Raw genomic sequence first — 16,848 nt, forward strand, 5'->3', positions numbered from 1 at the left:
GGGGCTCGATCCCAGGACCCTGGGATCATGACCTGAGCCGAAGGCAGACACTTAATGGCTGAGCCACCCAGGGGCCCCTGGTTTGCATTATTCTGATGAGAAGTCTTATCTTTATTTCCCTGCAGATAATTTATCTTTACCGTCAGATTTCTTTTAAGATTTTCTCATCATTATTGAGTTATAGCAATTTGATTATGATTATGATGATTTTCAGTGGTTTAAGTTTTATTTTCTTTGTATTTGTCTTGATTGAGGTTTGTTGAGTTTCTTAGATCTGTGAGTTAATGGACTGGTATTTTTCTGCACGTACTACTCCCCACCAACACACACCTTCTCCTCTCTTTCTGGGATTCCAATTACACGTATAGTAGACTGGTGGGTATTATTCCACAGGTTACCGAGGTTTATTTCTTTCATAGCCTTTACTCTCTCTATCCTTTAGTTTGAACACTTTCTGTTGCTCTGTCTTCAAGTTCTCTAATATTTTCTTCTGCAGTGTTTAATCTATTGATAATCTAGCCAATGAATTTTTCTATACAGATATTTTATTTTCAGCCCTACTGAAACAGCGCCTGTTTTTAGGTTCTTGTCTGCTAATTCCATTATCTCTGACATTTCTGTTTCTATTGACTAATGTTTCTTCTGGTTATGCATCATATTTTCATGCTTCACAGATATAGTTGTTTCTTATTAGATGTTGGACATGTATTATATTGTTGATCGTATGGATTTTATTGTCTTCCTTTGCAGAGCATCAGTTTTTTTTTGTTTGTTTGTTTGTTTTGTTTTGTTTTGGTGGGCAGTTAAGTTACCTGTGGATCAGCTTGATCTGTTAAGGGTTTTTAAAAACAACATGGCCTGTCTGGAGTAACTGTTACTCTAGGCTCCTTCCAAGGTCTTCCCTGAATTCTGTCTCTCCACTTTAGCTGGTTGAAGTGCAAGTGTTTCCTAGTCCTGTGTGAACTCTAGGATTGTTTAGCTTATAACTCCCTGTTAGTTGTTTTCCCACTACTTGGACTTTGCCTAGCCTAATGGAATCTCACCCTAGCCTGCAATTTAGCTTTGTATGTCAAAGTCTCAAGGGGACCTTGTGTATATTTATAGAGTTCTTTTCTCTGTATAGCTCCCTCTTCATTAGTATTCTGTCCCACAGATTTCAACTTCTCAGCCTCCCTAAACTCAGATTTACTTCTGAACTCAGCCAGATCGCCATGCTTTTTTTTTGTTTGTTATTTTTAGTAATCTCTATACCCAGTGTGGGGCTCAAACTCACGAGTCTTCATACTGAGTCAGCCAGGTGTCCCAAGACCACCATGCTTTGCTTGAGCTCTTTCTCTTTGGATTTTGCTATAGACATGAAATGTGTCTACAAGTGAAAAGCGAGAGTCATCATAGGGTTTCCTCATTTATATCCCTTCTCTTAGCAGTCAGAAATCATGTACTGCCTGTGGTACAATGCCTGAAAAGATTTGTTCCATATGTTTTGTCCAGTTTTCTAGATTACTGTAGATGTAAAAGTCTGTCCATTTAATTCATGATCTGAGACAGAAAACCCCCCCAACTAAAGGCCAGGCCTCTAACCCATACATATCAATACCTGCATACTCCCAGGACAGCTGTAAACTCCTGCTCAGTGCATTGTGGGTTTTTTTAAATATGTTTCATGGTGGTTCTGTCCAGATAGCCTTTTCTACTTATACAATAGCTGTTTGTCTTTATCCCTTGTTTTTTCATTTAGTATAGTTAAAATATGATTCTTTAATATTTGATACATTGCACTGGGACTTGTAGGTTTTGAAAATAAACCTAAAAAATAGTTTGAATATGTGTAACTTTTAAAATTATTTTAATCAAAACCATTTTTTAGTTTTGGCATTTGGATTTTTTTCTGTAAACTAATATTTATTTCAATCAACTCAGTTACATTTAGGAACCATCAACCTATAATGTTGAAAAGAACTTGTGAGGTTTCTTATAGTTAGCATGATTTAAGCTAAAATGTCAAGGTACAGACTAAACGGGCTCTTGAGAATGAACAAAGGACAAGATGCTGAGTTATTTGTGTCCATTTTGCTGGGAACCACCACATCTGCTCTAAGGCTGAGTAATCATGACTTATTAGTGCGGTTATGGAAAGTATATATCAGTTTAGTTGTGTGAATGAACTGTCCTTTCTTTAGGGAAAAAATTCTCATCAGATTGCAGAAATTTTCCCTTTTTAGAATTACTTAAAATTGAAACTATGAATAAGTCTTTTATCTTGTTGGATAATGTGTTTGATCTGTTGAGGTACATATTTTATCTATATTTCTAGAATAGAAATGTAGTTTTTTCTTTCCTATGTATCCCAGAAATCTTAGTTTAGCATCCAGGACCGTTTAATTTTTGTTCACTGAGAGTTCATTTCTAGAGTTGAGGTGTAGATGGTTCCTACATCTTACAGGGGACAGTTGTGTGGGGGTATTGTGGACAAACTCTTGAATTTCTTCTGTTTTACTTGTATCACATTTTTCTTTTGTGTTTTCAAACATTACAGATAGAAATTACAATGTTTTTTAAATAGCATCTGATACTTAGCTTTGTGTGCAGTAAGAAATTTTTCAGTAATTTAATTATTGTGAATTCCACAAACTTTAAACTTTTTTTTTAAGTATCACAAAGAGGTAATTTTCCCCCCAACTGTGAAATCTCTTTTGCATATAGTATTCAAAGAAGAAGTTGTGAATTTCATGGTTAATCATAATTTTTAAGGAAAATATGATCAAAAGCATTTATGTAATTATTTTTTAAATGTAAGTATCACTTTATGGATTTCTGTGAATTAAAACTCAGGAAAAAGATGAAGAGACTAAAAATTCACATAGAATTTTTTGGTCCAGAAAAAAACAATAATTTTTTTAAAGATTTTATTTATTTATTTATTTGAGAGTGAAAGAGAAAGAGCTCACGAGCAGGGGAGGAGGGTAGAAGGAGAAGCAGATTCCCCACTGAGCAGGGAGCCCAAAGCGGGATTCAGTCCCAGGACCCTGGGATTATGACCTGAGCCGAAGGCAGATGCTTAACTGACTGAGCCATCCAGGTGCCCAAAAAACTGATAATTAATTTACTCAGTGCTAAGTGTAGAACTTCATTTTTTAGATTTTATTTGAGCACATAATGCCAGTTGCATATAGGGAGAAACGTAGATCAGATTTATGAATATATTTTGTCTACTAACATGCAACAAAAAGTTTTGTTTTAAATCACCTTTTATCTTTTTTTAAGATTTTATTTATTTATTTGAAAGAGAGAGACAGTACAGTGATAGCGACAGAGGTAGTGAGAGAGAGCACAAGCGGGGAGAGAGTCAGAGGAAGAGGGACAAGCAGACTCCCCACTGAGCTGGGAGCCCAACTTGGGGCTCAATCCCAAGACCCTGGGATCATGATTTGAGCCAAAGTCAGATGCTTAACTGACTGAGCCACCCAGGCACCCCAATCACCTTTTATCTTGATGGCAATAGGCCTTTAAAGTTTTATCTTCATTGTTGCATCCTGTGCACGTTTGTCTTTGAAGCACAATTTTTTTTTATTTCAAGATTTTATTTATGTATTTATTTTTTATTTAATTTATTAGGGGAGAGAGAGAGAGTGTGCACGTGCAAGCACATGAGTTGGGGGGAGGGGCAAAGGGAGAGGGAGAGAGAGAATCTTTTTTTTTTAAATTTTTTATTATGTTATGTTAGTCACCATACAGTACATCATTAGTTTTCGATGTAGTGTTCCATGATTCATTGTTTGCATATAACACCCAGTGCTCCATGCAATACGTGCCCTCCTTAATACCCACCACCGGCCTATCCCAGTCCCCCACCCAAGAGAGAGAATCTTAAGCAGACTCTGCGCTGAGTGTGGAGCCTGACACTGGGCTGGATCTCACGACCCTGAGATCATGACCTGAGCCAAAGTCAGACCCTTAACCTACTGAGCCAACCAGGGGCCCCTGAACCACAATTCTTTTACCTTATGATTTAAAAAGGCTCTCTTATATATAGAAACTGTGTGTGTATGTGTATAGAGAGCGTTATATACATAAAAGCATGTATATAACATAATTTTATATATTATTTATAATGTGCAACTTTAAATATTTAATATATTTTATTTATTATCCTACAAAATTTTATTCTACATATGTAGTATTTTTCTTCATAATAACTAATGGCTAATACATTTTGAGGGCTTATTCTAATCTGAGTACTTTATATGAGTTGACTGATTTAAACCTTACAGTATCCCCAGAATGTAGGTTCTGAAGGTATTTGATGATTTCCATTTCATAGATTGCAAGACTCAGTAAATGGCAGAGGCCAGAACCTGAACCAGAACATCTGGCTCTAGAAGTTATGCTACGGCCACTATATCTACAGTATGCTTTACCCTTGTGTGTTAGAGCAACACGTTAAGGATGTCCAGGGTTTAGCTCTGACACCTCATGAGAACTTTGGAAATTATTGTTAGATTTTATTCACATATTTGATTATATTTGGAGTTTCTTAATTTTGGAGCTGGATAAAACTATGAGTCTAATTCTTTTGCCTTGCAGAAGAGTAAACTGAGGCCCAGAAAGGTTAAGTGACTTTGTCCAAGGTTGTTTAATTTCTGACCCTTAATTTACTATTCTCCCAATGGTTCCTAAACCTAGCCTACTAGACCTAACCTATTTGAAATTCTAAAGGAGCTTGTTTGAAACATACAGGTTCCCATCCCCACCTGTTGAATAAATCTATGCGTAGGGGACCCAAGAATTTATTTATATATATATATATATTTTAAAGATTTTATTTATTTGAGAGACAGAGAGAGAGCATGAGCTGGGAGAGGAGCAGAGGGAGAAGCAGACTCCCTGCTAAGGTGGGAACCTGATATGGGGCTCAGTCCCAGCACTCCAGGATCATGACCTGAGCCGAAGGCGGACACTTAACTGACAGCCACCCAGGTGCCCCAGGAATTTATATTGTTAGTAAACTCCCTACTTGGTTCTTATGCAGACCCCTCACCTTGGCATACATGTGTACTTGGGAACGATTGTGTTGAAGCCTTTATCACACATCTAATATTAACCCATTTTAACCAGTGTGATTATTATTAGTTTTTGTACTACTTTAAAATAAAGGTGCACAGCAACATAAAAGCTTCCATAGAAAAATTTGCTTTAAAAGAAAAATTCGGGCACCTGGATGGCTAGTTGGTTAAGCGTCTGCCTTCGGCTCAGGTCATGATCCCAGGGTCCTGGGATGGAGTCCCCCATTGGGCTCCCTGCTTATCATGGAGTCTCCTTCTCCTTCTACCCCTCCCACTGCTCATGATCTCTCTCTCTCTCTCACATTCTCTCTCTTTCAAATAAATAAATAAAATCTTTAAAAAAAAGAAAAGAAAAACTCACTGATATTGGTTCCACACTTATGTTTTGTTTTAGAAGCTGTTATCTTTGGGGAAGTTAAGTGAGGTAGTTACTTCACCAACTGTTTTTAAGTAAGGACAAAAAGTGGTATTCTCAAATTATGCCTAACAGAGTAGGGCACGGGAAGTTTTTATCATAGGCTATAACATTCTTACAAATGAGAATATAGATAAATAAAATCAGAATAAAGCCAGAAATTATATGGTTTCTAGGGGCTGGTGTTGGGGGAGGAGATTGATTACAAAAGGACACCAGGGAACTATTTGTAGCAATGGAAATGTTCTATATCTTGATTGGTTGTGATTATAAAGTTGAATATATTTGTCAAAATTCTTTGAACTACAGACAGAAAAATAGTGACTCTTACTATATGTAAATTATACCTCAGTAAATCTGAATTTTTTAAAAAAAAGCAAGCCAGGAAGAAATTCTGAGAAGTATTATTTTTTCAAATTACCAACTGCAACTTGAAATATTTAGTTAGATAGATTCCTGTTGTTTAAAAGCTAAGATTTTTCGGGTTGCCTGGGTATCTCAATCAGTTAAACATCTGTCTCCTGATATCAGCTCAGGTCATGATCTCAGTCGTGAGATTGAGCCCCGTGTTGGGCTTCATGCTGGGTGTGGAGCCTGCTTAAGATTCTGTCTCTTCCTCTTCCTTTGCCCCCCCCCCCCAATAAAAACAAATAAATAAAAGCTAAGATTTTTCTGTTTACGTATAGTAATTAAGATACTGTTCAAATGACATGTGTATTGATAATTCTTTTTGCCTTAGTATTTCTCATCAGAGGTTTCTCATATTTGTTTTATAGGGTCCACATATAGCTTCAGTTACATTAGCTGCTTATGAATGCAATTCAGTTAATTTCCCCGAACCACCCTATCCTGATCAGATTATTTGTCCAGATGAAGAGGGCATTGAAGGAACCATTTCTTTGTGGAGCATCATCTCAAAAGTTAGGATTGAGGCCTGCATGTGGGTAAGACATCCGTTTTCATCTTTGTCTAAAATTAACCTCACTGTCTTGATACTTTGTTGTACTTCATTGAAATTGAGTCCAAATATATATCTATCTAGCAAGTCAGTAGATAATTAATTCATGAAGTTACCAGTTATCTGCTTCCAAGTAAGAGAAACCCTTTAGAGTTTTCCCTATTCATGAATGACATTCAGAAGGAAGGCATGAAGCCATAGGTACCACAAAGCAATGGATGCCAAGTAGACAACAGGAGGGAAAAGGAGTACAGATAATGCAACTGTACTATTTTGCAAAATTTTACCAATGTTTATAAATTTGATAAACACATAGCAAGTGGTTATATACCAGACCCAGATTAGTAAACATTATATGTCTCTCTCCTATATTCAGATACTGTGTTTATTCTTAGAGGGCTTATTTCATTTTCTGAGTTGTTGATAGTACTGAGGTAAGGTCAGATATTTCTTAATAAACCAAACTTTACTGTAGTGGAGGTATCAGACGATATGGTTGTCTGTGGTGATCTTACTTTCATTTGTACCACTTATTCTTTTTATGGTTTGCTTAAGTGTATTTTGGGAAGCTTTCGGACTATATGTTCAGTGGCAGATTATTTTAATCTATACAAAGCATTCTTTTTTTTTTCATAATGCCAAATTCATTCAGGTGTGTGTGTATCATTGAGGAATAGTTCCTTTGCTAAAGACTTTCTGTTATCATTTAAATATTTTTTATCATTTGGACTCATTAAGTTGTATGTTCCCTGTAACTTTTTTCCCCTAGCAGTGTCTTATGAAATAAAACCTATGGAACAGATCACTTAAAAGTCTTAACTAAAATGAGCATGAATATCATACCCACAGAAGAGGCAGAGTTTTCACATACATTTGTTTAAACGTTAGCAAGTATGTTGGGTGTGTTTTTTTTTCCCAAACTATTGTCTTTGTTTTTAGTGTAAGTTATTTGTGTGTTACAGTATATATACTATAACGTAGTATGTTGTATTTTAAAAGAATTATAAGGGAAATGCCATATATTGAATTTGTTGAATATGAAAGACAGGAAAAATTGTCATATTTCCTGCTACTCTTTTATAAACACTGGAAACAAATTCATTGTACTAGTTGCATATGTTTTATAAATTGGATCACATTAGTCTTTTGATGAAAAATATTATTAAAATAACAAGATACTTGGAACATGCTAGAAAGAGACCATGTATATAGATTTTGGTTTTCAGTTTTGCTTTTGTTCTTTGATAAATGATTTACATGGATGGATTAACACTAATGCCAACAAAGAAAAACTTCCATTGCAGCTGGCAGTGATAATTGCCTCCTCCAACTCCTATAGTTCATATTGTCTGAAGTGCTCGTTTGGCCTGGCTCCATGCATACCTTAAATTAGTTAACTTGGCTGATGTAGTGTCTTACTTTCCCAAATAAATTTTAAGCTCCTAAAAAATATAGACTATGTACCTTAAATTTATTACCCTCACAGCAATCAGCATTAATTAGGCTTTGTACATAGTACAAGAATGTCAATCAATACTGATTAATTGGCTGAGTGCTCCTCGTATTTCCTTTTCTGAAATGATGTGACATGTATAAAGTACAGCACATATCAAGTTATGTTTAAATTGGTTCCTTTTGTTCTCAACATTTATATGGATACTCCTTCCAACAGAAGGTGCTGGGAAAACAATATTCACATGCAAAAGAATGAATTTGGACCCTTATCTTATGCCTTATGTAAAAATTAACTCAAAATGCATCAAAGACCTAAACTTATGAACTAAAATTATAAAACTCTTAGACAAATGTAGAGACAAATCTGCATGATGCTGGATTTGGCAGTGGTTTCTTAAATATGACATCAAAAGCATTAGGCAACAAGAAAAAAAATAGATAAATTGAACTTCACTAAAATTAAAATCTCTTATACATCAAAGAACACTAATAAGAGAGTGGAAAGATAACCCACAGAATGGGAGGAGATGTTCATGAATCATGTATCTGATAAAGGTTTAATATTCAGAATGTTTGAAGAACTTCTACAACTCAACAACAAAAGACAAACAACCCAATTAAAAAATGGGCAACGAACTTGAATGGACCTTTCTCCAAAGAAGATTATACAAATGGCCAGTAAGTGCACAGATTCTCAACATCATTTAGTTATAGGGGAAGTGCAAATCCAAACCATAAGGAAATATCCCTTTATACACACTAGGACGGCTGTTGTTTTTTTAAAAAGAAAACAACAAGTGTTAGGATGTGGAGAAATTGAAATTCTTGTAGATTGTTGGTGAGAACGTAAAGTGATTCAGCTGCTGGAGAAAAGAGTTTTGTGGATTTTCAAAAACTTAAACATAAAATTACCGTATGGCCCTCCTCTAATTCCACTCCTATGTAAATACCAACAAAGAACTGAAAACCGGAACTCAGGTATAAATATAGATACTTGTACTTCACTGGTCAGCTGCATTATTCATATTTTCAGAAAGGTGGAAACAACCGGGTGTCCCTCAGCAGATAAATGGGTAAACAAAATGTAGGTGACCATCCACTGCCATGGCCAGGCCATGGGCTGCTTTCCACTGCTTTGGCGTCTTGTCCAGAGCTGGGGCCTTAGGCTTGGTCTCCTATGGGGTGGGGTGCACGGTGCCATTTCCGAATGCCTACAGGAAAGAGCTCTTTGACAAGACCAACAAACACCATTTCCTATACAGCCTGACTCTCTTAGGGGTGCCCCCATTGCAAAAAGTCCCTCTGGGCTGGGTTATTGCTAGCCTCTGGGAACCACCTTATTCTGCACCAGCTTTTACTACTAGACTCTGTGTGGAGACCCCAGGGTCCAGACTCTAGCCCCTGTAGGAGGGAGCCTCCAAATCTTGGGCTGGCTAGCCTTGGCTCTTTGAGCTTCCTTGCATTTGACTTCTGGGTACTTCTTTGAGAGTTGCAGCAGGGATGGGGGGAAAAATGTAGTATATACATAGAATGGAATAGTATTCATCCATAAAAAGGAATGAAGTTCTGATTCATGCCACAATATGGCTTAACCTTGAAAACATTATGTTAAATGAAATAAGTCATTACATAGAAAGACAGATATTGTATGATTCCACTTATGTGAATTGTCTAGAAGAGTCAAATTCATAGAGACAAGAAGTACATTCGAAGTTACCAGAGTCGTGGGGAATGAGAAGTTAATGCTTAATAGGTGCAGAATTTCCATTTGGGTGATGAAAAATATTGGAAATAGATAGTGATGATGGCTGCACAGTATCGTGAATGCAATTAATGCCACTTAGTTTTATATTTTTAAATGGTTAAATGGAATACAGTCATAAAATGTCCATGCTACTGAGGTTGAGAAACTTAATTTAGAATGTGTTGGCCTTGATTCTTATAGTTTACCCTTTCACAGATGTGGTCCCATTTGTGTTCAAATCCATATGTTTTTTTCAAGAGAATGTCTTGTTTGATTAAAAACTTATTGTACTTAGCAAAGTAAAATATCTTTACAGACTTCACTATCATTATAAATGTATTGAATCAGTAAAATCATTAAAATACAAAGTACTTTCCGTTATAACATAAAGACCAGGGTTACCCTCAGTTTCAACTTGGTCATTTGGGTCTTTGGAGCATGCTAAAATGAATTGTTTGATATTGTTGATCATTGTTAATATTTTTCATTTGCATCTTTTGATCTTCCACAATTTGGCTGTACCACCAATGCACGGCTTCACAGATTTTTTTCACTCATGAATTCCAATAACAGTTGTTTTGTATCCAAGCACTGGCGATTCAGAGTGAGCAAAACGAACAGTCTCTACCCTCATGGAGCTTTACATTCTAGTGAGGGATAATTATCGTGAAAAAAATGTATAAGTAAATATCATGGGAAAATTATATATATATAAATATGAAGGAGAAATCTGTATAACACAAAAATTTTCCCTAATTTGTGATTCAGGGAAGATTTCCATGAAGAAGCAGTGTTTCAGTTCCGGTCTAAGAGTCATAAAGAGTAAAGCGGGACAGCAGGGCAGGGAAGAAAAGAGCATGTGTGTTGACTTTTAGATAAAGAGCATCACCTTTAAGGTTAGAGGGTGTTTATGGTTAGAGAGTGTTTATTGTGGTAATATATACATAATCGGTTTTACCATTTTAACTGGTTTTTTTTTTTAAAGATTTATTTATTTTAGAGAGAGTGGGGGGATAATCTCTATTCTACTTTCTGCCTCTTTGAGTGTCTAATCTAGACACCCCATATAAATGGAATCCTAGAACATTTGTTTTTCTATGTCGGGCTTATTTCACTTAGCATAGTGTGTTCAGGTTTTGTCCGTGTTGTATCCTGTCAGAGCTTCATTCCTTCCTGAAGCCATTTTAAAAATGACCTAAGGGAAACTGGAAGCAAATTTTCTCTTATTTACAAAACAGTCTTGATAGTTCTACTAGAATTGTATAATTCTTTTTTTTTTTTAATTGCTGTAAGAGCCCTGAATTTCTCAATGGTTTCAAGCTTACCCTCCTAACTTCTGCTTTTATTTTTTTTTAATTTTTTTTAATAGTTTAAAAAATAATGTATTTTTATTGTATTGCAGTGGTTTGCAAATGTGCTTTTTTTTTTTTTTTATAATGATTTTTTATTATATTATGTTAGTCACCATACAGTACATCCCCGGTTTTCGATGTAAGGCTCGATGATTCATTAGTTGTGTATACTAACTTCTGCTTTTAACCTCTGATTTATGTTTGTCATTGGAATATGTAATAGAAAAATGACTTTGTTTTAAAAAAGTATTAATACACAAATAATACAAAACTGTAATTTCTGAGAGTCCGCATATATAAAAATTTCTGCTTTCTAGATTTTTACGATTAAACTTAAGATTCCCAACATGGAAAAGCAAAATGCTGCTGATTTGCTTGTGAATCCACTGGACAGAACTTTTTAAAAGCGTGAAAATTCAGGATTTTTCTCCTCCCCCAAATCTTTGAATAAAATTGACACTGCAGGGGAGCCTGGGTGGCTCAGTTTTGATCCCAGGGTCCTGGGATGGTACCCCACATTGGGAAACTCTCAGCGGGGAGCCTGCTTCTCCCTCTCCCTCTGCTCTCCTGCTCCTGCTGTCTCGATCACTCTCTATCTCAAATAAATAAATAAAATCTTTAAAAAAAATGACACTTCAGGAAGATATTTCCATCTTGGTTTTGCATATTTTGTGCATGTTAAACTCTTCTCCAATTCAAGAAGCAGGGACTTCAGGGTAATCAATTGATATGGACCACATGGTTTTTAGAAGAGCTTTCTGAATTATTGCTTGACTAAAAACCACTTGTCTCTTTGTTTTGCAATAAGGAAGCCAGTTATTTCTTCCCCTTAATTAAACCTAGGCTGACAGTTTTTAGTGTTCCATAGTTCTGTTTTGGTTTTTTTGTTTTGATTTTGCAAGAATTATAAAATTGTTTTGTAAGAATCATGAGATTATGGGACTTCAGTATCTAATTTGAGAAAAATGACTAAATAAACTTTTATGTCTAGAATATAATGTGTTTTGGAGGACCCGTCTGGATGACTATATTTCTTTTATTTATTTACGTAAAAAACAGAGTATTGACTCGTGATCATCGTTCCTGTTTCTTGATAATGTGGGAAAACATGAGCAGAATTAAACCGTAACAATAAATATGGTCAACCAAGTATAAGATAGTATGTAACTCTTGATTTCATTTCAATCCATTATTACTTCCTTTTTAGCTTTAAGGAAACTTGTCATGAGTTTGAATCATGTGATTGCTTTCAGAACTATTGAACATTTGAGTTAACAGTAAAGTTTTAAGAGAAGTTCATGTTTTGAATAAAATGTTGCAATTAATTTTTCTTCCCATTTTTTGTAATGGGAAAAAATTTAAGTATAGAGAATTATATAATTAATTTAATGTATTATCACCCAACCTCAGCTAATATTAATTCCTCACTAATATGATTTATCTACATCCTTTTCACTTGGTTGTCAATTATCTTGAAGCTATCCTATATAACACACCACATTTCATCTGTAAATGTATCAGTCTTAGGACATAAAAACATTATCACACCTAAGAGAAATTAGGAATAGTCTTTTCAAGTCAGTTACCCCATTAATGTTCAGATTTTTCTGATTGCGTTTATTTCCTTGTTTTTTGTTTCAAATGTATTTGTTGTTGAAACTGTGTTGTTTGTCAAATATAGTTTTCCACAGTCTGGATTTTACTGATTGTATCCCAGTGAGGGTAGTTCAAATATGTTTCTCTGTTCTCTGTGTTTCTTTTGATTTGATAGTTAGATTGAGAGTCTTGAAAAAAACTTTTTTTGACAAGAATACACTTCATAGTCTTGTGTATTTGTATCACAAAGTATAATAATGTCTGATCGTCTTTCTTTTTGTGATATTAGCACCATTGTTGTACAACTCCATTATTTTATTAGGGGTTATAAACTGGGGGTATTCCAATCACATCATTTTTTCCTTTAGTTATTGACTAGAATATTTTTATAAAGAGAAACCTCCTTTTCACCAATTTGTCTACTCTGAGATATCTTTCATGTAGATAAGACAGGATAAGTAATGGATTCTTTCCTTTCTTTTACCTGTTTTTTAAATAATAAATTGGTTCTCTGATATCCTCTGAAGTTGACTAATGTTCACTTTTTTTGTTTAGCAAAATATGATTTGTGTTTTATTCATATATCCTTCGTTGTATAGTCTCTCCTCACTTTCTTCTCTGTGTTCTCTAAGTATAGCCTGATTCTTCTGGCACTTAAGTATATTCTTTTTCAGAACTCTTGTTTCACATGTGGTTAATGCAGTTTCATTTGGAGATTGTTGATTCCACACATCGGAATATAACACTGTGAACACAAAATGTTTGAATTTGATAACGTTCCTTGGGGATTCTTTTCAAGGCATTTGCTGACAAAGTCATAGTACAGAGTGAATAGAAAGACCTAAAATTTTTTCTGAGAATTACCAAAGCTTTTTCATTCACTATGACTCAAGGCAGAGAAGGATGGTTCAAAGTTGAGAATCTTCCTGGAGACTCTGTACCTTTTATATTATTATTTTGTATTTAAGCATTTTAAGTCCAAATCAAGTTCCTGATTCTCTTATCTTTGTTTTCATCCTTATGTCCTAAATTGATTGAAAAAAAAATTCTCTTCAAAAACAAGAATCCACAAAGTGACTGAAATGTGAGTCACTCAGTGTCCTGAGGAAATAAACATTTTTCCTGTGGTGAAAATTTATCCATCCTAATGTTGAGTTTTCAAGGGGCTTCCTGACCACAAATTGTTGAAAGGTTTAACTCTGCACAAAATAAAGTTGTATTGAGATTAAAGCAACACCCTAAATACCAGAAGATTTCCTAGAAAAAAATTTTTTTTAGTATTTTATCTGACAGTTCTACTGGTGAATACTCATTACCAAATCATTTGAAAATTTGAAAAGGGGAAAAAAACTGGCAAAATAACAGTATAAGTAGAGATGCTAGAGAACTAACACTAATTTCCTATCTGCAACGCGCCAGGTATTGTCTAAGAGTTTATATCATCTTGCCTGGCATTGCATAGGTCAGTATTAGGGCCAGGATTCACACTTACGTTCTTTTGATTACGTAGTATATGCTTTCCTCCCTAACACATACATCTTAACATGCTTTTGATGATGTAGAAAAATATAGATTTGCTCTGTTTAGTGTCACTGTGTTGGGAACAGAATCTGATGTGAGTATTTGGTTTTGCACATAGGGTATCGGTACAGCAATTGGAGAGCTACCTCCATATTTCATGGCCAGGGCAGCTCGCCTCTCAGGTGCTGAACCAGATGATGAAGAATATCAGGAGTTCGAAGAAATGCTGGAACACGCAGAGACTGCACAGGTAAGAACAGTAGGAAAAAAACAGAATACTTTAATTATCCTTAAAGAAGTATGGCTAAGGTGAAATTGTTAATAGTTACTTTAAAGAAGAAAACTGCCAGCGTAAAAATAAAAAATACATGGTTTGGGATAGAATATTGAAAAGCTGAAATAGAAAAGTGATTATAATCTTGATTTTAGAATAGAGAGATACAGAAAGTCCACGAGACAACTCAGACTAAGCTGAAACACCTGGCCAGAAACAAGGGTAAATTTTTGTTGCCAGTGAAGTTAAGGAGCCGAAACATTTCTTTGTCCATTATGCGTTTTTAAGTATTACCAAGCAGACCACTAACTAAATAAGGGGGGCAAATAGGTGAGTCAGGCTGTGAGTCCCAATAGTCGAACTTCTGAATAAATTTTTGAGAATAACGTCAAAATAGTTTACCATGTTTAGTGGAAATTATTTGGGAGCTCCTAATTAAGAAAGGACAATTACAAGGGTACCTGGTCAGCTCAGTTGATAGAACATGAAACTCTTGATCTCAGGGTCATGAGTTTGAGCCCCATATTGAGGGTAGAGATTACTTTAAAAAAAAAAAAAAAAAAAGAGGGTTTTTGGGGCACCTGGCGGGCTCAGTAGAGCGTGTTTTTCTTGATCTCTGCCTCATCAGTTTGAGCCCCACATTGGGCATGGAGTTTACTTTAAATATATATATACACATACATATATGTGTGTGTGTATATATATATATACATATATATATACACACACACACACATAATATATATATGTATTTATACATGTATATACACTTTTTTTTTAAAGAAAGAGAGGACAATTACAATAAACTTATCCTTTAACAGTGTTGGGGGGGCAGGGGGAGGCTGAGGCCTTTATACCCGAGTATAAACTATATATCAACCTGTATCTTAATGTTATAAAATAGGTGTTTTATTCTTTGCAGGAAAATTCCTAAGAATATTATTAACTGTTTGAGTCTCCATCTTAGGAATGACAGTAGAAATCAACATAGACAAAAATAAAAAAGATATAAAAGAGAGATTTTTGAGAGATTATATAGAAAATACATTTCCCTTCCCAGATTTGTTTATTAACCTATGAAATGAAATTCTTTGAAAAATTGTCTTATTGTTTTGTGTTTGTAAGTGCATGTGCCCACATAAGCATACACACATTTTTATGAGAAGTGAGTTCATAGTTTTCTTCTCAGTGGAATCTGAGACTCAAAAAACCATTACCTTGGAGGGGGAAGAAAAAAAATTAAATATATATATATATATATACACACACACATATATATATATGTAAAGATTTTCTTTATATGAGAGAGAGAGTGAGTGAGAAAGCACAAGCAAGGGGAGCAGCAGATGGAGAGGGAGAAGCAGGCTCCCAGCCTAGCAGAGAGCCTGACACAGGCTTGATCCCAGGACCCTGATGTTATGACCTGAGCTGAAGGCAGACGCTTAACTGGCTGAGCCACCCAGACTCCCCAGAAAACATGTATTTTAATGACAGATGGGCTTTTTAAAAAGGCATTATTAAGTGGAAATGCACTAAGGATAGTTACAGTTTTTAATTGAAAGCAAAACTTTCAAATATGAATATAGAATAGCCAAATGACCAAATATAAAACAAATGAATCAGAGAGCTATGAGCATCTGCTCTGTGTGGAAAGAGACAAGTTGGCCTTGGTATTTGCTTTGTCTTATCTATCAACCAGATACTATGTCTCTTCTCCTCACATCATAATGCTTATATTAATGCTAATAATTGTTACTAATATAAACAACTTTTTAACTATTTTTAATGCTTTTTAAAACCCGGTATCTAATTTGACCCTTGTGTTAACTAAAGTAGTATGGAAAGGTACTGTTCTTCTAATAATATAGAAAACTTCAGATCTAGAAGTTGTTACCTCCCTAATTTTACACACTTAGAAGTAGAGCTAGAACCAGAACTCAGAATGCCGGCATCATTATTCCAACTACTGAAACCATGTCCGTCCATAGACTAAATGACTGAGTATTTCAGTAGCAACAACTAATAATCTGGAATTGTGGCAGGGCTAATGTATGTCATTTAACATCTCAAAAACTCCTTTTTTCATCTATATAAAATCAACAAGCTAAAGTAGAATAAGTCTGGGATGCTTGTAGTTTTAAATTTTTATGCTGTGGATTGGATGCCAAGTAGGTATAAGTATTGTTCTCTGTTAAGTCAACTAATATACTGTCGTTGTTTTCCTTTTTTTTTTTTTTTAATTTTTGTTTTGGAATTAATGTTTTTTCATTTGCATAGTTTTTTCAATCTCTTCTGTCCCTTCTACCAGCTCTGTAAAACACCTTTCTATTATCACTTTCCACTTGGTAACACCTGTAAGATAGCATCAATTCTATTTTCTTTCTTGGGAGTCCTCACTCAGGAGCTCCCCGCCCAACACCCGACCCTGCACTGCAGTCTGGACTGTATTCTCTTGGATTCCCTCTGCATA

At 35.1% G+C, this 16,848-nt stretch overlaps 1 protein-coding gene across 2 annotated transcripts in view; it reads left to right on the top strand.

Moving 5' to 3' along the window:
• The window catches only part of VMP1 (vacuole membrane protein 1), a 125,684-nt gene that overhangs the window by 48,551 nt on the left and 60,285 nt on the right, over nucleotides 1-16,848 (top strand). For both annotated transcript variants that reach the window (XM_008695468.2, XM_040640915.1), the window contains exons 6-7: nucleotides 6,255-6,422; nucleotides 14,223-14,354. In XM_008695468.2, coding sequence (XP_008693690.1) covers nucleotides 6,255-6,422; nucleotides 14,223-14,354 — 300 coding nt within the window. The remainder of the gene's footprint in view (nucleotides 1-6,254; nucleotides 6,423-14,222; nucleotides 14,355-16,848) is intronic.

Source organism: Ursus maritimus, unplaced genomic scaffold (assembly GCF_017311325.1).
Source record: "Ursus maritimus isolate PB19 unplaced genomic scaffold, ASM1731132v1 scaffold_24, whole genome shotgun sequence".
NCBI classification, from domain to species: domain Eukaryota; kingdom Metazoa; phylum Chordata; class Mammalia; order Carnivora; family Ursidae; genus Ursus; species Ursus maritimus.